This window comes from Syngnathus scovelli, chromosome 21 (genome assembly GCF_024217435.2).
Source record: "Syngnathus scovelli strain Florida chromosome 21, RoL_Ssco_1.2, whole genome shotgun sequence".
NCBI classification, from domain to species: Eukaryota; Metazoa; Chordata; class Actinopteri; order Syngnathiformes; family Syngnathidae; genus Syngnathus; species Syngnathus scovelli.
Genome location: NC_090867.1, coordinates 2385001 through 2406247, shown reverse-complemented (window position 1 = coordinate 2406247; position 21247 = coordinate 2385001). Strand labels below are relative to the sequence as shown.

The 21247-nt window shown below is 42.5% G+C and overlaps 1 protein-coding gene across 4 annotated transcripts in view; it reads left to right on the top strand.

The window, feature by feature from the left end:
• Window positions 1-308: 308 nt before the first annotated feature.
• Window positions 309-21247, top strand: part of trdmt1 (tRNA aspartic acid methyltransferase 1) — a 66325-nt gene continuing 45386 nt past the window's right edge. For 2 of the 4 annotated variants that reach the window (XM_049758447.2, XM_049758446.2), the window contains exons 1-5: window positions 309-580; window positions 3147-3256; window positions 3340-3416; window positions 19094-19165; window positions 19435-19500. In XM_049758447.2, coding sequence (XP_049614404.1) covers window positions 517-580; window positions 3147-3256; window positions 3340-3416; window positions 19094-19165; window positions 19435-19500 — 389 coding nt within the window. In that variant the 5' untranslated portion in view covers window positions 309-516. The remainder of the gene's footprint in view (window positions 581-3146; window positions 3257-3339; window positions 3417-19093; window positions 19166-19434; window positions 19501-21247) is intronic. The other 2 variants (XM_049758449.2, XM_049758448.2) reach the window with 2 other exon arrangements.

The following is a 21247-nucleotide window of genomic DNA, read 5'->3' as shown; positions in this document are numbered from 1 at the left end:
GGGAGTTTAAGATCAGTGGCTGTTTGAGGATATTTGTACATTTGTGTACATATGAAGCCCTTTCAGACTTGCTTGTGATTTAGGGCTATACGTATAAATAAACTTGACTTACTTGATATGATAGACATAGTTCACTGTCTATCACGTTTTGTGACTGATGCATCTTTTGTCACTTGATGTTTCAATAAAAAAGACAAGACCTTTGGAGGACGCTAATGTGAATTTGGACACAGTTTCTTGTTATTCAAAACTGAATTTTGTTGCTCTCGAATTGTAATGACGTTCGTCATTAACATGACGTCATCTTTAGTTGCCGCCAACGTCACCATAACGTGACGACTGTGAGCCGAGAAGAACGTGTAAACTGAGTGGGAATTTACTGAGGCAAACTTTACTGATTTTGTTTCCCCTTTGTCAAAGAGACCTTAGACGCTCCACACATCGGGCGATATATTTGAATTTTAATGAATTATCCATGTTTTGACATAAAGTAAAAGAAGACAGCGAAAACAACAAATGGAAACTCTGCGAGTGCTTGAGCTTTACAGTGGAATAGGTGGGATGCAATATGCTCTAAAACGTAAGTGATGTATTACATTGTCCTTTGCCTTTCTGTATGACCATCGTCAATGGCGATCTGCTGCAGTTGCTACAAGCGAAGGAGGAATTATTCTCTACTCAAACTTCTAGAAAATCGAGCGTTCAGAGGCTACATTAGACTCCGAGTGGCTTAGTAAGACTCTGAGTACTCAGTAACGCATTATTTTTAACTTATTTTAAGACGACCATGGACGGACTTGTTATTTTTAGTTACTGAGATTTGTAGCTCGTTTTGGGAACCAGATGTGATCGAGCTGCAAGATTGTATATTTTGCAACTTTTTTCAATATCAATATTTTATGAATTGTTTTACTTCAATGAAACACATGGCAATAATGACCATATAATGAGTATTTTGTTCATAACAAATTAGTACTAACAAATTAAATTGTCTGAGTGTTTTGTTCTGTGTACCCCCAAACCTTTTGACACACCCTGAGTACCTCCTCTACATACGTTTTGATGATTCTTCAAAAGCTTCTGCAAAATCACACTCACCGGCAAATTTGTCCAAATACTGCAACTTTTCCACAACATCATGTTATATCCCCTGAAATGGCTCCACAGGCGCTCTACTGGAAATACACTGCTCAAAAGAATTAAAGGAACACTTTGAAAACACATCAGATTTCAATGGTGAAAAAAAAAAATGTTGGATATCTATACTGATATGGACAGTTTAATGTCTCAGGAACAAAAGGATGCCACATCTTTTGATGGAAATAAAGGTTTTCAGCCTACAGAGGGCTCAGTATATAGACACCCCAAAAATCTAAGTGAAAAAATGATATGCCAGGCTCCAATTTCTGCAACTCACAATTATTTTAATATCTAGTGTACTAACTGCAGACTTTTGATGCTGGACTTAGGAAGACCAGAGAATAATGCATTACAATAGTCCAGGTGGGATGTGATGAACGCATGTATAATAGTTTCCGTATCACCGGTCGAGAGGATCGGACGAATCTTAGTAATATCCTCCAGATACTGTCTGCATACTCTTGCCACATGAGGCCGGGCATTGTTGTGGATCAGGAGGAACCCAGGACCTACTACAACAGTGTAGGGTCTGACCATGGGTGCAAGGATATCATCCCGATACCTAATGGCAGTCAGACTGCCGTTCTCTAGCCTGTAGAGGTCTGTTCGTCCCTCCATGGAAATGCCTCCCCAGACCATCACTGACCCACCACCGAACCGGTCATGCTGAATGATGTTGCAGGCAGCATAGCGCTCTCCTTGGCTTCTCCAGATCCTTTCACGTCTATCACAGGTGCTCAGGGTAAACCTGCTCTCATCTGTGAAAAGTAAATTCTGGTGTTCTATGGCTAATGCCAATCGAGCTCCACGGTGCTGAGCAATGAGCACAGGGCACACTACAGGACGTCGTGCCCTGAGGCCACCCTCGTGAAGTCTGTTTCTGACTGTTTGGACAGAGACATTCACACCAGTAGCCTGCTGGAGGTCATTCTGTAGGGCTCGGGCAGTGCTCAACCTATTCCTCCTTGCACAAAGCAGCATATATCGGTCCTGCTGATGGAATGAGGACCGTCTACGGCCCTGTTCAGCTCTCCTAGAGTAACAGCCTGTCTCCTGGAATCTCCTCCATGCTCTGGAGATTGTCCTGGGATACACATCAAATCTTCTGGCAACAGCACGCATGGATGTGCCATCCTGGAGGAGTTGGACAATCTGCGCAACTTCAGGAGGGTTAAGAAATCGCCTCATGCTCCCAGTCGTGATAATGACTCTAGGTAAAGCCAACACTTGTGGAAAAACTGTTAAAAAAGATCAAGAGGAGGAACTTGAAATGGCCTCCACCTCCAAAAGCAGTCCTGTTTTGGGGACCATCTCGTTGTTGCCCCTGTAGTGCACCTGTTGCTAATTCCATCAATACCAATGCAGCTGAAACTGATTAACCACCTGACCAAAACCTTATCAGAAATGTCTAGTTGAATTCATACCATACCAAAACTGTTTCTTTAATTTTTTTGAGCAGTGTATGTCATATATTATCATTATAGTCCATGTATCTAAGTGTGGAAGATCTTTCCAGTATATGACAGTTTGACCTTGTGCTCATGACTTGGGAGCGTGTGGCTGGCTAAGGAGCACATGACTGGAGTCATGAGTAGCGTCAAACAATAAACTCCTTGGTTAGCTAGTCATGAGTAGATCATGAGATGGCTGAAGCAGACAAACATCTTGGTTAACGTAAACTCATGAGTGTGCCATGAGAGTTCTATCGAAATCTCAATATCGGTCAGAAAATTCAAATTTTTTTTCTTAAAAACGTTCAGCTCTAGGAGTCAAAATGGATTTGTGTTTGGAGCAGTTCAGACTGAGATGCGTCCTGTACATCTCTATCTCTCAAAAATCGAATTTTATGTGCTTTGTGATTGTTCAGACTACACAAGAGCCATCCATTTTCAAAGTGGATAGGCTAAAAATTTTATTTTTGCTGGCTGTCTAAAAGCAGTCTAAGAGACAAGTGCTTGGGTCACGTGTGTATATAATATTTTGAGAGATATGTTTTATTTCTCTAGAGTCTGGAATATCTGGCCAAGTAGTGGCTGCTATTGACATAAACACAACTGCAAATCAGGTCTACAGGCACAATTTCCCGGACACCCCACTCTGGAACAGAACCATTGAGGTAGGTAGCACTCAAATCATTAGAAAGTTAGGTCTGAAATATAATTCTTTTCACATGAGGCCTTCTTTACTTTTCTTTCTTAGGGCATATCGCTTGATGAGTTTAAAAATTTGCAGTTTGACATGATTTTGATGAGTCCTCCTTGTCAACCTTTTACCAGGTACGTATGCCCTGATCTACTTATTTAATTCTAACAGCACAAAACCTTTAAAATACCGTCTTTCTGTATTATGGGCCTATCTATCAGGGATGAGAATTTTCCGCGGATCCGCGGATGTCCGTGTTTTTTTCCGTCGGAAGTATCATTTTCGTGAATTGTGTAAATCTGTTGAGAAAATGTTGTTTATATATGGGGGTGGGGAGGTGGGGGGGTGTAGGGAAGCGGCCGGCCAGCTGGCCGAGCAACGTTAGACTCGCGAGCATTCGCCCGCCCACCGCAACGGCATCTCACAGAAATTGGCTTGCCTCTGTGAACCTAACTATCTGGCAGCAGTGATGCGACAACATCTGCCTTATTTTCGGCAGCATTTTGGCGCTACTTTCGTCACATCATTTCCAGTTGTAAACTTAACTTGCGCGGAGAATTAAGTGTTTTTACACTGCCACAATGTGAATTTGCGATTGGGTTTTCGTCACTTATTTAGTTAGATAGAGCTAGGGATTTTATATACACACACACAAACACACACACACACACACGCACGCACGCACGCACGCACGCACGCACGCACGCACGCACGCACGCACGCACGCGCGCGCGCGCGCGCGCACGCACGCACGCACGCACGCACGCACGCACGCACACACACACACACACACACACACACACACAGTCAAACCTCGGTTTTCTACCACAATCCGTTCCAGAAGGCGGTTCGAGAAGTGCAACGGTCAAATTCCGAATCTATTTTTCCCATTACAAATAATGATAAAAAATTTTTTTATCCGTTCCAAGACTAAAAAAAATGCCTTTTTTAAGCATTTTTTCATTTGCGCATTTTTGTCCGATCGCGCAACTGCAGCGCACCGCCGAACGCGCGACCGTAGCGCGCCGCCGACCGCGCAACTGCACCGCGCTGGTCGCATTATTGTGACAGAGCCGTCGCTAAAATTTAGAAAATATTTTTAAAGTCCTGATGTACTTTCCAAAATTTAAGTGGACCTCAGTACGCAGGGAGCTTAATTTGGTCCTATCGCGCAACCGCAGCGCGCCGGGCGCTCACTGTCGCATTGCTTTTCAAGAGCGTCTGTGTTTTAGGATGGCTTTACTGCTCCCACTTGATTTCTTTGGAGGCATAATTAGGGGTTAATACAATCCTCAAAGTAACGAAAATACAATAACAAACGGAGTTAGTTGCAATCCGGGCCGCGCGGTGGGGTTTTCTCGGGTCCTTTCGGCTCATCTCGCGAGGTTCGACCTACGAATTTTGTTCGACAACCGAAGCAAAAAAATCTTGAATTTTTCGTTCGAATTCCGATTTGTTCGAGAATCGGGATGCATATATAGGACTGTCTCCGAAAATTAGAATATTGTGATGAAGCTCTTTATTTTCTGTAGTGCAGTTATAAAAACAAAAATGTCATACATTCTGGATTCATTACAAATAAACTGAAACATTACAAGCCTTTTATTATTTTAATATTGCTGATTATGGCATACAGCTTAAGAAAACTCAAATAACCTATATCAAAATATTAGAATATTTCCTCAGACCAAGGTATATAAAAAAAAAGGTGTTATGGATGCCCAGGATGCTTCAATAGCGGCCTTTAGCTCATTTACATTGTTGGGTCTGGTGTCTTTCAGCTTCTTCTTCACAATACCCCACAAATTCTGTATGGGGTTCAGGTCAGGGGAATTGGCAGGCCAATCGAGGAAAGTATTGTCATAGTCAGTACACCATTTACTGGTGGTTTTGGCACTGGGCAGGTGCCAGATCATGCTGGAAAATGAAATCATCATCTCCATATAGCTTTTCAGCAGACGGAAGCATGTACTGCTCTAAAATCTGCATTTACTCTGGACTTGATGAAACACAGTGGACCAAAACCAGCAACTGACATGGCTCACCAAACCATCGCTGACTGTGGGAACTTCACACTAGATTTCAAGCAACTTGGATTTTGCTCCTCGCCAACCTTTCTCCTGACTCTGGCACCTTGACTTCCAAATGAAATACAAAACTTGCTTTCGTCTGAAAAGAGGACTTTGGACTACTCTGCAACTGTCCAGTGCTTCTTTTCCATAGCCCAAGTCAGACGCTTCTTCCGTTGTCTTGAGTTCAGAAGTGGCTTGTCCATGGGAATACGGCTATTGTAGCCCATTTCTTGGACACTTGTGAACAGTGGCTTTTGATACCTGGACTCCAGCTTTAGTCCACTGTCTTTGAAGTTCCCCTAAATTCTGGAAGCGACTCTTCTTCACAATGCTGTTAAGGCTGCGGTCATCTCTCTTGGTTGTGCAGCGTTTCCTGCCACATTTCCCCCTTCCAACAGACTTTTTGTGGCTGTGCTTTGAAACTGCACTCTGTGAACAGCTTGCTCTTTGAGAAATTTCTTTTTGTGTCTTACTCTCCTGATGGAGGGTGTCAATGATGGTCCTCTGGACAGCAGTAAGAACAGCAGTTTTCCTCATACTTGTTGTTAGAGATTTGCTCACTCCAACTTATTTTGCAAGAACCACACGGTAGACAAGCAAGTTCTTTTAGACACCTGCAGGTGGAGAGATCACTCGCTACAGGAATGAAATCTGGAGCCTCTCCCAACTGCAAAGGCATATTTATTAAGAGAAACAGAGTGGGGGTAAGAGTAGGTTGAATAGGAAGGCCTTGTGCTCTAGTCAAAACATATCAGGGGATGTTTTACGACCTTGTGGAGGATGGGACAAGGTAGGTTATTTATTACCGGTTGCATTCCAACATAATCATACGATAAGGATAATCTGAAAAACCCTAACATCTCCCTCCTGTTTTATCATATGATTATGCCACCCCAAACAACAAAGACAAGTAAAAAACATATATACATGTATAATGAAGAAAGAAGAATAGTAAAAATAAAAAACAACAAACAATGATAGCAACACTTTCCAGTGAAGATGAGGCATTACCTCAATACCCCAAGATCAAACTTATTGTGTAAGCGAAAAACCTGCCGGCCAGATGTTATTAGCAGGAAAATTCTTACACAGTCCCTTTGCCTAAGACGACCAGAATGCTATCAATAAAAAACAAAAACACAGAAACAGTACATCATTGTATCCATCACTTGCGAAGCATTTTCGATGGTCAAATCATCAAGTTTCTGTAAAACATGCTCAACAGAACAGCATCTACGCAATCCACGCTTCATTATCGTCATCACATCCGTCATCTCTAAGAAGTTGTATATGAACTTGGGCTACAGTAGAGGACACAAACTTCGACACAGCAGACTTCAAACATGGGATAACGCAGGACGTAAACAAGCACAACACCACCAGCACAACAAGCACAGGAGACAGCAATTTCAAAAGCAGTTGCCACCAGTTGCCAGAGAATAGCCACGAAAAGAAATCAAACTGATGTGGGACCTTGTCATTAGACATGGCCTGCTGTAAGTTCTTCAGTGAATTCATGGCGTCGTTGATGTGGGTGTCATTTTCTCCTGGTATGTATGTGCAACAGGAAGTCCCAATGATGTGGCACACACCACCTTGTGCTGCCGTCAACAAGTCCAGAACCATCGTGTTTTGCAAGACCATCAGTCTAATAGCCTGAATCTCTCTATTTTGTTCATCGTTGATTTGCAGTGAGAGATTCACAAAGGATTGAAAACGATAGTTCAGTGTCTCGATGAAGAGCGATAGTTTCCCAACCCCAATATGAGGAAAGAGCGCAAGGACAACTTTGTCTCCGACGGACCATACTTTATGGTTGTCTGGAACGTTCGCACCCCAGACAGGGTCATGAGGGTCGAAGGTTGCAACTGCCCCGCGTCGACGTCCAGAAGAGTTGTGTGCTTCTGTCAGCTGATGATGTCGTATCCTGTAGGTGTGGTCTGTCACCCACACTGGTGCACACACTCCTGTCCAGTTGGCGGGCAGCATCGGATAAACCTTGGATGTAACGTGTAATTCACTCCAGCTGGTCTCTCTGTGTAGGCCACTTGTGGTATTGTTCATCCTCTAACAGTCACATTGAGATTTGCCCAGAATAGCTGATCACAGGCACTGTCTGCAAGTCCAGGGCGGTAAGGGTCAGCATCTTTGACTGTGACAGCACGGTGTTGATATCCAACTCCTGGATGCCGTGTCCCTGTAAAACAATGCTCTAGACTTTCCTGCTACGTTTCACACAATAATAATGATGAGTAAATCATCAGATACCTCTCGTGCATACATTCCAACAAACGTTAAGCAGATGTGAGATAACTTGCATGAAGTCTACTTAACCAAACATTGAGTAAATATGGGATAACTTAAAAACTGTCCCGGTTAACAACAATTCGTAAATAGAAACTACAAGGCATAATAGATAAAGAACTTCTCTTTAGCGAGACAAAGAACAAAGGTGTTCTGTTCATAAATAGTGAGGGCCTCTCACAGATAAGACAAGGAAGGGAGTATAAGAACTCCCTAAAACCTGGCAGATGTGTTGGCCTTGAGTGAAGGTATGAGACCTCCGGTTCAGGCCGGCCAGCGCTTCTACAAAACTAATTATCCTGACATTTCCCCACTGTTTATCACATATTTGCTGAAATTCACACATCACCGTAAACAACCCCTTTTCTCGACTCTCAGTCGTCGGATCACATTCATGAGGACAAATATGTTTACACCAAAGGATAAACGTTGCGATGTCATCATTCAGAATCCCATGGATCTGGGAAAATTCTGGTAACACAGATGCAGGAATTTTGCCATCAACATCATCATGTTGCCGCTCAGACATTAGGTATATCTGAGCAATCTCGTCCTCCATGGGCGATATTACTGTAGTGGCGAGACAATTAAACAGAGCACGAAGACACGGTATGCAACATCCATACAAGGTGAGCATAGCAGCAACACTGAAACTGATGGCAAAATTGAGGACACAATGGCGTTATACTTCCCAAAAGCATTCATCCACTTCACTTGTAGTGCTCTTTCATCCTCGTTTTGAGGGATCGCAGGCCTGCAATCGCCTCCGTCAGGCTCCCATCAGGGGCGGTGTTGTTGGGGATGAAGGTGCAGCATTGTTCTCCAAACATTGCGCAGACGCCTCCTTTCTCAGACAACAACATATCATGAGCATTGTGGTTCTGGATCGACATTAGGGAAGGCGTGGCTAGCTGTTTATGCACTGCCTCGAGCCCCGCTTGTGTCCGTTTGCCCAATTTCTGCATGTTGTAATGGATGTAATTTATCCTGTCTACGTTCTTGTTCATCGTTCACCAGCAGCAAATGGAGGACTCCCATCCCGCTGCAATTTGGTCATTTAATTCTTATTAATAAGGAACTCCTCTAGGGACTCCAATTGCATCAATTTCGGTCAGATCATCGTCGCCTCTTAAATTTAAAGGTATTTTGGTTTTTACCAGCTTTTTTCCCAGATCTTGGCATGTTGATGTATATACAATTTCGCTTGACTACATTCTCTGAAAGTAATGGCTTCTTTTTTTTCTTTTTTTTTTCTCTCAATGGATATTATATAGACTGCTCTGTCACACACTTCACAATCCAGTAGACGTGACAGATTTCACACAATCTTTGGTCAATGGCAACGGTACAACATAAATAATCGGTCGCAAATCCATACATATGACGTATCCAATTTTTTTTTTTTTTTTCTGTCTTTGCAGCTTGTTTTGCCATAAGCAATCAATTGTTTCTTTTTTCAGTTACTCTTATAGTTAGTTACCTGAAACAAATTATCCACATTCATTCTAGATATTCATCCCATTCTTTAACATCTACAGAGGTTGTTGACAAAGTACACATATAAACATCATACTTTCATGGCAGTCCAGATCCGACACAGCAGATCATCCTGCAAAGGTCAAATTGATCTTTTAAATTGGAGGCATTCAGTGTTTTTGTTTTTGTTGAAGCAAGCTCTACAAAAAAAATTGTTTTGTTTTGAAACTGTTTTGAATATGAATGAAATCCATATGTTGTATAAAGCTGACTGACCTGCCCCACTATTCCTCCTCTTGAGCCATGTGACACGCACCATGGCTCAATATTGCTCACCATTAGCATAGGTTCTTTGGTGGGGTAGGTCATTTATAGATGCCATTCTCTCATCTTGCCCCTCTTTTCGTCCATAATTGAATTTCACTCTATGGACTTTGTCGCTGCACATCTTTAAAAATGTTTCAGTGATCTAATCTGCTTCTTGTGTGTATAAAATTTGAAGTGTCTTTTGCGCTGCAGCTTTGTGGTTCTGTCTGCAAGCTTGTTACCTCTTGACACCTTATCAGTCTCGTGTGTGTGTGTGTGTGTGTGTGTGTGTACTGCACACGTGCACATAGCTACTTTTCGTGGCAATTGGACTGTTTTGACAACTAGCTTAGCAAGTAAATGGATGCCCTCCCCGAATGGGGAGTGACTCAGCTAGCAAATGATTAGACATTTTCACTTTCTTGTAGTTTCTTTAGTTACTTTTCAATCGTTTTCTCATTGTTTATCACAAGAATCTTAGAAATTTGAATACGAATCAAAACGTATGTTTTATTTTACTCAATTGTATGATTTAGAGAATCCATATGTAGTAAAGTGTTGTATTACTACATATGATTTCATCATCTTTTAATTTGACTTTCTTTCCAAAACGCTTCTTAATTTCTCAGTTCACACATCTTCTACATGTGTTACTGGTTCTCCAGTTTTTTCTCTAGTTAACTATCAATCCAAAAGCTACGTTTTGTTTTTAGCATTCAACCTGCTCAAAATCACTCTTTCATCAAAGTCGCTCTACTAATTTTCTATAGTAGTCGCCAACGACTTCAACCATTCAACCTTTCATTCAGGCAATCATTCATCAATGCTCATCATATGCATCTCATACAGTCTCCAAAAAGGAGTCTTCTTATCACATTGGTCCCATTTCATCCAAGCTCACCACACAACATTCATATATCATTTTCAACTCAAGTTTTCTGGTAGAACAATCCACCAATTCAAAAAAAACGTAACTAAAACAAACAACTGGCAAATTAATGTGAATTTTTTCTTTGTTTTTAAATTTGAAGAACTCAATCTCTCAGATTTAGCTTGCAATTAGAATTTTGTATAATCTTATAACACAACCAATCAATTATTCCTATTAAATGTAGCATTGCAAAATCTTAAATTCACAATTTAGCTTCTCCCAATTCCTGAAAGCATGTTCTGTTGTTTTGTTAACTCCGAATTTCTCATGAGGGCTTGACACTAACATGCACTAGTGTGGATTAGTTTCTGCTCGCAAACAGATTTCTCTCTTTTTCTTTCATTTTTATCTGTCAAAATTGTTTCTGTTCTGCGGTGTAAATTGAATAGACAACAGTCTAGCAAATTTCTTTATACTAAAAGTTTAGCCAATCTTCATCAATTTAACACATACGCACACACATGCACAGCTCTCGCGTGCGGAAGGTAGGTCTCAGCAACAATGATTCGTCACAGGCTGGCCATTTCCTGTGGTCGATCATGAGCTGGTCCCTCCCATGCACACGAGGACAGCACATTCTAATTTTATTTATTTATCTTCTAGAAGCAAGTTGCATTCCTTTACCACTTGATTTGCATATTTTAACTTTAGTGTAACACAATTTGAGCTCTAGTCATTTGTAATTTGGGCATACAAACAGCATTGTCATACTTCTTGGATGGACAGGACTTCTAATAATCTAAAAAAAATTCTAATAATTTGACAATGACATGTTTTGCTGTCATATGGGCATCTATTCTTTCTTTCTCTGTATGAGCATAAGCGGTCAAAGAGGAGGAAGCTTGTCATGCTAAAAATTTGGCTTTTCCTCTGCTCCTTCCTCCACCCTTTGATTGGTATTGTTTTGCAAAATGACACTCTCGTGCAAAGTGTCCTCGTCTCCCACAGTTCCAACAGTTGTCTGAATCTGATGGGGGTTTTTATTTGAATGGTGGCTTGCGACGTTGTTGGTATCTAACTCTTCCTCTGCCCCTTTGGGAACTTTGATAGAAGATCGTTGTATCTTCATTTAGATCATTATCATCATCTAGAGGAAATACATCAGAACTTTTGCCTTTCTCAATCCCTTTGTCAGCGTCTCTGGGCCACTGCATGTTTTTTGTAAACCAAGCAGTGTCCGCTTCCACCAAGTGTTTCCTCACCCAACTGCCCAAGTCAGGGGGGAAACCAGTGAGGAGCGCAATTTTAAGATGTTGCTGATAAGCGCTCTCATCTGCATCATTGAATGGGATGCCACTATGTACCCAGAATTCTTTTTCAAATCTCAATTGAATGGCGGCCTCATCACTTTTCAACTTTCTATCTTTTGTCTTTTGGATTTGTTCTCTTCTTTCTTGTGAAGCTTTCAACCACATTTTAGCACAATCCAATTCTCTCTCTTTTCTTTTCTTTTTCAGTCCATTTTTCTTTCTATCCACACTCTCTTCTAAAACATCAACTACTACCTTCCACACTTCAACTCTCAACTTCCCTTCTACTCCATACTTTTTCTTCCACTTCGGCATATATTGCATACAATTAAGAAATCTACTCGCCATGTACTTCTCATCTCCGTCAAGAGGTAGAGATTTACCGTTTTTATTTCCCATCTTAATTCTAGTAGTTTTAGGTTTTACAATCTCTTTGTCTCAAAAATATTATTATTATTATTATTACTATTATTATTTATTTCTTTGAGGATCCTCAATGCGGGTTTAAATTGACCTTTCAACAAATTACTTGTACTAGTATCAATGCTAGAACTGCTATTTAGTCAATTTATCCTACCAGTCACACTCTCGATCACACAAACTCATAGCTCGGACAAACCAAAGCCGTATCTCATGGCTCGGACAAACCAAAGCCGTATCTCATGGCTCGGACAAACCAAAGCCGTATCTCATGGCTCGGACAAACCAAAGCCGTATCTCATGGCTCGGACAAACCAAAACCGTATCTCATGGCTCGGACAAACCAAAGCCGTATCTCATAGCTCGGACAAACCAAAGCCGTATCTCTCGTGCACCTGTGTTTTTTTTATTTTTTTTTTTATATATATACACGTTTCACAAACAACACAATCACACAACTTCAGGCCTTTAACTTACTTGTCCCCTGGTTCGTTGCACTGCCGGGTCCCGTCAATCCACCTCTGTCAGACGAAGGCAGACCTAAGATGCTGGCCCAGCGAAGAATTCTCTTCCCAGGACTTTCTCCTCCAGGTCCTCCTAGTGGACGCTGGCTTGTCGACAATGCAGCACGTCCTTCTTCGTCAGACAGATAGCGGGTATGAGGGGTCCCGGGTTTCGGCACCAAAATGTAGAGATTTGCTCACTCCAACTTATTTTGCAAGAACCACACGGTAGACAAGCAAGTTCTTTTAGACACCTGCAGGTGGAGAGATCACTCGCTACAGGAATGAAATCTGGAGCCTCTCCCAACTGCAAAGGCATATTTATTAAGAGAAACAGAGTGGGGGTAAGAGTAGGTTGAATAGGAAGGCCTTGTGCTCTTGTCAAAACATATCAGGGGATGTTTTACGACCTTGTGGAGGATGGGACAAGGTAGGTTATTTATTACCGGTTGCATTCCAACATAATCATACGATAAGGATAATCTGAAAAACCCTAACACTTGTGATTTAGTTTACTGAACCAAGCTGAGTGTTTTTCAGGGCTCAGGAAACCCTTGCAGTTGTTTCGAGTTAATTAGACGATTCAAGTGATTAGTTGAATACTCTACTAGTACCATAATTTCCGGACTATAAGGCACGACTTTTTTCCATAATTTTGGACCCTGCGGCTTATAGTCAGGTGCGGCTTATATAAGCCTCCAGGGGGCGCTCTAGCAGGAAGCAAGAGCGAGACAGGCGAAGAAGAGATAATGCGCCGAAGAAGACGTGCTAGTTTGTGTTTACATTTTGCGCATCACGCAGAACGCGATCAAGTCGGACATTACTGAAAGGAAGCCTTTATACACAAACCATCATCATGGGGGACAAAAGAAATGCATATGATGCCGCTTTTAAGCCAAAGGCAGTCGATGTTGATGACATTATCTTGTCTACTCTGGAGCGTACTTATGGATTTTTACGGCCTCTGGTCTCCAGGGGGCGCTCTCGCAGGAAGCAAGAGCGAGACAGACGAAGAAGAGATAATGCGCCGAAGAAGACGTGATCGTCTCGCGCATCACGCACACACCCGTATTCACACAAAGACAGGAAGCGTTTATACACAAACCGTCATTATGGGGGACAAAAGAAATGCATACGATGCCGCTTTTAAGCTATACGTGTCGCTCGCTAGTTTAATGTAATTTAGCGCTTCGTGCATGAATAAGATTAGCATGAACAGACCCTCTTCACACTCGAAAAAATGCATAAAACAGACGACGAAAGAGAGACTGAGAAAGTGTGAGGCGAAGGATATCTAACGCTATTCCAATCGGACACTAAGGAGGAAGACTTCGATGGTTTCAGTGCACAGGAGGAAGATGAAGACGGCTCTTTTTTTTACTTTTACTGTTATGTTTTTTTTAACCAGCCCTGTTAGTGCTGTGCTACCGTGTTGCTGCTGTGTTGCTGCTGTGTTACCGCCGCGTCTCAGTGACTTTGCTGTGTTACTTCCGTGTTGCTGCGGTATTACTGCCGCGTCACAGGCAGTGTTTCGAAAGAAATGTTAAGGTATGTTATTAAAGCTTTAAAAAAACTTTCTGTGTCCAGTCTTTCTTTGCTAATAACTCGCGTGCACACTTCCACGTTGCTGCGGTACTACTGCTGCGTCACAGGCAATGTTTAGAAAGACATGTTCAAGTATGTTATTAAAATGTTAAAAAGGCTTTCTATGTACTGTCTTTCTTTGTAAAAAACTCGTGTGCACGTGCGGCTTATAGTCCGGTGCGGCTTATGTAAGAAAAAAACTGAAATATCCCTGAATTTTAGCTGGTGCGTCTTATAATCCGGTGCGGTTTATAGTCCGGCAATTACGGTATACTTTTTCATGATATTCTAATATTTTGAGATGGGATATTTGAGTTTTCCTAAGCTGTATGCCATAATCAGCAATATTAAAATAATAAAAGGTTTGCAATATATCAGTTGATTTGTAATGTCAAAAGTCAAAGTCAAAAGTCAGCTTTATTGTCAATTTCTCCACATGCCAAAGACAAACAAAGAAACCGAAATTCCGTTCCCCCCTATCCCACGGTGACAAGACATGGCAGACAACAGACAAACAAGTAAACAAGTATAATAACAGCGTGCTGAATAAATAATGAATAAATAACACAATAAATAAATAAATAAATAAATAAATAAATAAATAAATAAATAAGAGGAGCAAAAAAGGAGCAAGTGCGCGTACAGCAGACATTCCAGAAAATAGCGCAACAGTGCCGCACGCTACGCAGAAGGGGGTAGCGAGTTCAGGGTCCTAACAGCCTGGTGAAAGAAGCTGTTGGCGAGTCTGGTGGTGCGGGAGCGCAGGCTCCTGTACCTCTTCCCAGAGGGCAGAAGGTCAAACAAAGAGTGAGCTCCAGAATGTATGACATTTTTGGTTTTTTATTTGCATTACAGAAAATAAAGAAATTTATCACAATATTCAAATTTTCTAAGACAGTCCTATATATTTGGGTTGGTGTGATATTGGAGGATACAGAAGACAAAATGAAATGGAAACGATGGATCTGCTGTGGCAACCCCTAACGGGAGCAGCCGAAAGAATCCATTCTCAGGGCATTTGATCCCATAATACTGAACTTGTCCAATCCTGATCAATCTATTTTGAAGCATTCAGTAGAATGCGACACGCTTGCTAACTAGCAGAGCAACATGCTACAAGTTATCTACACCAAGTTAGCGCTTACCATCGTGATTTCTATGTTTTGGGGAGAGATCTCTGCTGCTAAAGGTGGCTCTAAGCACGTAAGTCAACTTTTTAAGTCACACAACACTAGTAAGACGGCACACATTACATAAGTAACTGCGCGTAACGGTTCCGATATAACCATGAATGAAATACTCTCGGCAACACACCAAACATAAGTCATCGAGACAACAAAATACATTTGCTGGCGACCGTTAGTCGCCGTGCCGCTGTGTAACGGCTACTCGTACGATGCGAGGCAAACCTAAAGGAGCCTTTTTCCAGACTCTGGCGCCTTGACTTCCAAATGAAATACAAAACATGCTTTCGCCTGAAAAGAGGACTTTGGACCACTCTGCGACTGTCCAGTGTTTCTTTTCTATAGCCCAAGTCAGACGCTTCAGAAGTGGCTTGACCATGAGAATACGGCTATTGTAGGCCATTTCCCGGACACGTCTGTGAACAGTGGCTTTTGATACCTGGACTCGAGCTTAAGTCCACTGTTTTTGAAGATCCCCCAAATACTGGAAGCGACTCTTCACAATGCTGTTAAGGCTGCCGTCATCTCTCTTGGTTGTGCAGCGTTTCATGCCACATTTCCCCCTTCCAACAGACTTTTTATGGGTGTGCTTTGAAACTGCACTCTGTGAACAGCTTGCTCTTTGAGAAATTTCTTTTTTTGTCTTACTCTCCTGATGGAGGGTGTCAATGATGGTCCTCTGGACAGCAGTCAGATCAGCAGTCTTCCCCATACTTGTGATTTAATTTACTGAACCAAGCTGAGTGTTTTTCAAGGCTCAAGAAACTCTTGCAGGTGTTTCGAGTTAATTAGATCATTCAAGTGATTAGTTGAATACCCTACTAGTATACTTTTTCATGATATTCTAATATTTTGAGATTGGATATTTGAGTTTACTTAAGCTGTATGCCATGATCAGCAATATTAAAATAATAAAAGCCTTGCAATATTTCAGTTGATTTGTAGTGAACCCAGAATGTATAACATTTTTGGTTTTTAAATTGTATTACAGAAAATAAAGAACTTTATCACAATATTCTAATTTTCTGAGACAGTCCTGTATATATCAACATCTGATGTATATCATCCCCCCCCCCCCCGAACGCTGGCTACTTTTCTGTGCTTTTTCACATTTGCCATTCTCATCCTTGTAATATGACAATTACAATCATTCTGGCTGAGCAAAATGTGTATGTGTGAGGAAGGGATGGGTTGATGTTCATGTGTGCCCATGTGTATGATGTGGCTCTTTGCTCTTTGTCTGGTTGACCACTTCTGGTCAAGAAATAAGGCAAAAAGTGTGACTTTTGAGATAGTCCAGTATGCAGTATTTGCATTTACCGTAATTTCACTTTTTCACATTTCAATTCTCAGTAGGAAGCATATTAGTATATAGTATAGTGTAACAAACAGGCAGGGCAACCAAGTGCAGCACGAATTACGTTTATACAGTGGGGCAAAAAAGCCCCAAAACATCAGTGCTCTAGAGGAGCTTTGCATGAAGGAATAGGTCTAAATACCAATAACAGTGTGTGGAAATCCTTGTGAAGACTTACAGAAAACGTATAACCTCTTGTCGTTGCCAACAAAGGGTATATAATATGAACTTTTGTTATTGACCAAATACTTATTTTCCACCATCATTTGCAAATAAATTCCTTATAAATCAGACGAAGTGATTTTCCAGATTTTTTATTTTGTCTCTCATAGTTGAAGTGTACCTGTGATAAAAATTACAGGCATCTCTCATCTTGTAAATGGGAGAACTTGCTCAATTGGTGGCTGACTCAATACTTTTTTGCCCCACTGTATAACAAACGTTTCAATGATGTCCCCCGAGTTAGTGATGTTGCATTGTTTGGCAAGGACAGACCACTCTTCTAATTTACCTGCAATATATCCATGCCCTCTAGTGGCCAACAGGAAACACCACATGATAGAAATTTTAATACAATGGTGATTAAATTTTGAATTAAAACGTATCGTCCCTTATTTGTGGATTTATACCTATCGCGGGTGGTCATGGAACCAGTTATCCGTGACAAACAAGGGATTACTGCACAGTGATCCCTTGCCACTTTGCGCTTCACCTATTGCGGATTCGATATTTCACAGGTTTTTAATTGACGGGAGAACGGCGTTTAAATACACACTGATAGCGCAGGGTGTGCAGTTTGCATCACTGCGGGCAAGTGCAGGAAGCGTAGCCGCCGGCCACACACAAATGAGGCAGGACAACCATGTGCAATACAGACTATTTAGAGAATGGGAAAATGGACGCTGGAATGCCAGCAAGGTATGTTCACGAGGCGGCAGACAAGCTGGTCAGCGAGCTTGCGTCGTGGTGGTAGACAGGCAAAGCAAGCTTGTGGTCGAAGACAGGCAGAAGGTTGGGCCAAACAGACACCAGGCATCTTGCTACACAGCAGATCAGCGCAAACGGGAATCAGGTGGCAGGCGTACGCGTGTCAAAGCAGACAAACTGGCCAGGCGTACAGTGCTACACAACGGATAAGAGTAGGGACGGGTGGCAGGGCTGCATGTGTCAAGGCATATGAATCAGCCAGGAATCAGGTGGGAGGCGTACCCGTGTCAAAGCAGACAAACCGGCCAGACGTACTGTGCTACATAACGAATAAGAGCAGGCGTGCGTGCGTCAAAGCAGATGAACCAGTCAGGCCTACGCTGTGGCTCTGGCAAACGGGAATCAAGTGGCAGGCGTAAGTGTGTCAAGGCAGACGAACCGGTGCGCACTGCTTGGCGCACGGCGTCTATATATGCATGCCCTAACCAGCGAGTAACACGGGACAGGTGGCGGCGATCAGTGCTGATTAGTACACGCAGTTAGGTGTGCAGTCTAGCGCAAAGAGCCTGTTAGCCGGCCAGCATGTGAAGAGCGGAGCAGAGACGTGACAAAGCTGCGCAGGAAGGAAAAATGCACTTGTGCGGTGCAGAAGGAGTCGGGACAGCAGCAATGAGCGCCAATCGTGCAGGGCGTGCCTCTGAGCAATGTGCGTCACTGCGGACGTGACTGAGAACAAGGGCATGTGACCGGAGGCCGGCCATGCGTGAGGGAACAGCACCAACTGGTGCAGAAGGAGTTGGGACACGTGACAATGTTACGTGTTTGTTCACAGAACAGTGTGGGGATGGTTGTTAAGGGAATGGGAAAGGTTTATAAGGCATTGGGGAGTGTTTACAAAGCCTTAATATTGTGTATAGGACCACAGTGCAACAGGAGATTCATGCGCAACAGTGACTCACTTTGGTTTCGCGATTCATGATCTCCCCTAGGTTAGTGTAGTGTGTTAATCCTGAAGGTGGACACTTAGCTTGACAAGGTAACCCACACTTCAAATTGACATGCAATACACACATGTCCTCTAGCGGCCAACAAGAAACACTACGTGTTGGAAATTCCAATACAATGGTGTTGAAATTTCTAAATAATACATTGGCTATACAGTTTCTACTTCGGGAATTTTTGTTCTTTGCGGTTGGTTCTGGAACGCATCTCCCACGACAAAATGAGGGATCACTGTAACTACATATGAAGTGTAGTTCTGTGGAGTTGGGTCTACTTGCATGATTTGTCACATTACATTTTCCTAACTATAATGTGACAAAGCAACAATGGGCGAGTTTTAAGGGTGTATTAAGGATGTATCTTTCAATTTTAACTACTTTCAACAAATTTGTGATGTGAGCAGGAATTTCTTCAACGACTAAATGAAGGTGTTAATAACGGTCATCAGGTCGCAAAAAATGTTTAGATTTTATGAATTTGTATCTATCTTTGTAGGTTGGGACGCCAACGTGGTATTGCTGACCCTAGAACAAAGAGCTTTCTCTACATTCTTAATCTTCTGCCAAGGTATTTGTTCCTCTGTTTTTTTTGTACTCACATGTATAGTCAGTACAGGTAGTGTGCAGTAGTCTATGAAAAAGGAAAACTATCGGCAGTGTGTAGAAATATGCCATACTACTAAAATTACACATTTGCAATATTTTTTGGTGGGGGCAGGGTTAAGTACTGTTTGAACTGCTCAGTTGTTTAAATATTGCTGAGTTTTCTTGACTTCTGCTTCTCACAAGTTATCGTGTCGATGTGTCTTTATTGTATGTGTATGTCACCGTGGCAAGGCTGAGTCAGCTTCCCCGCTTTATCCTGCTTGAGAATGTCAAAGGTTTTGAGAGCTCCTCAGCCAGGTAATATTTTCACATTCTTATCAGGGATGAACCTCAAAATTGATTATTGATCTACTGTATCTGTCTATTCCTTGGGGGTGGCCTTGGATAAGCGTCCAGTGACCGCTGTTCGATTCCCTTCCCTATATATACACCCTAAATGAGAAATAAATGAGAATAACTATATACACACAGGGTCCTAGGTTTATGACGTTGAAACCATTCCTACGCGACGACGTAAACCGAATTTCGGTGTAAATCGGAACAGTAATAAATTGAAACAGTACAGCAACAAGATAAATTCCTTACCTTTATTCCTGTGGTTGTCTTGCACACCAGAAGGGGCATTCATTGCAAGAGAGAGATGACGCAACAGTCCAAAATGGTGTATACCATGTGAGTGGGTGACGCTGTCTTCCTCGGTCTACAGCCTCTCTCGTGGATTATTCTTCCGCTGCGGGCGTTACGAATCTTATGACGCTTAAGCCGTAAACGCTTAGGTCGAAAAAAGGCTTTAAATATGCGAGACGTGTGTCGTAAACACGAAACACTAACTCGAGACCGTCGGAATCCGAGGACCCCCTGTATATGGATATACAGTGCTGGCCAAAGGCGTATGTACCTGCAATTCTGTCAGATAATGCTCAATATCTTCCAGAAAATGATTGCAATTACAAATGATTTAGTGATTTGGCTGGAGGGGCAGGCAGCATCAAGAAGAGGGATGCCTCCCACCTGGACAAACTGGTGTGGAAGGCAGGTTCTGTTGTGGGCACAGAGCTGCCTGATCCGTTGTGGGGGGAGGTGAGTATGTAGATTGTGCTGCAGGAGGTCCCGTTGTGTGGGAGGACCGATCAAACCTGCAGTAGAACCTGTTTAGCTGGTTAGTGAGCCTTGGGCTCTCCACAGGACGGGGGGTTCGTTTCTTGAAGCCCGTGATGCTCTGCAGACCTTTCCACACTGTTGAGGGATCAGGATTGGCAGAGAGGTGTCTCGCCAGGCTCTCCCCGTAACACCTCCTGGCTTTCCTGACCTCTCGGTTCAGTGTGTTTCTGGTCTGCTTGAACAGGTCCCGGTCACCGCTCCTGTAGGCCTCCTCCTTGACTTTGCGCAGCCTCCTAAGGTTCGGTGTAAACCAAGGTTTGTCGTCGTTGTACGTGTAGAAGGTCTTAGCCTGCACACACAGATCCTCACAAAAACTGATGTATGGTGTGACAGTGTCAGTGAGTTCATGCAGGTCTGAAGTTGCAGCTTCAAAAACTCTCCAATCGGTGCAGTCAAAGCAGGCTTGGAGGTCCTGCTTTGACTCCATTGTCCACTTCCTTACAGTCCTCACCACAGGCTTAGAAGTTTTTAGTTTCTGTCTGTAGGCCGAGATCAGATGAACTAGACAGTGGTCCGAGAGTCCTAAAGCTGCACGAGCCACAGAGTGATATGTACACTACCGTTCAAAAGTTTGCGGTCACCCAAACAATTTTGTGTTTTCCATGAAAGTCACACTTATTCACCACCAAACGTTGTGAAATGAATAGAAAATAGAGTCAAGACATTGACAAGGTTAGAAATAATGATTTGTATTTGAAATAAGATTTTTTTTACATCAAATTTTGCTTTCGTCAAAGAATCCTCCATTTGCAGCAATTACAGCATTGCAGATCTTTGGCATTCTAGCTGTTAATTTGTTGAGGTAATCTGGAGAAATTGCATCCCACGCTTCCAGAAGCAGCTCCCACAAGTTGGATTGGTTGGATGGGCACTTCTTGCGTAC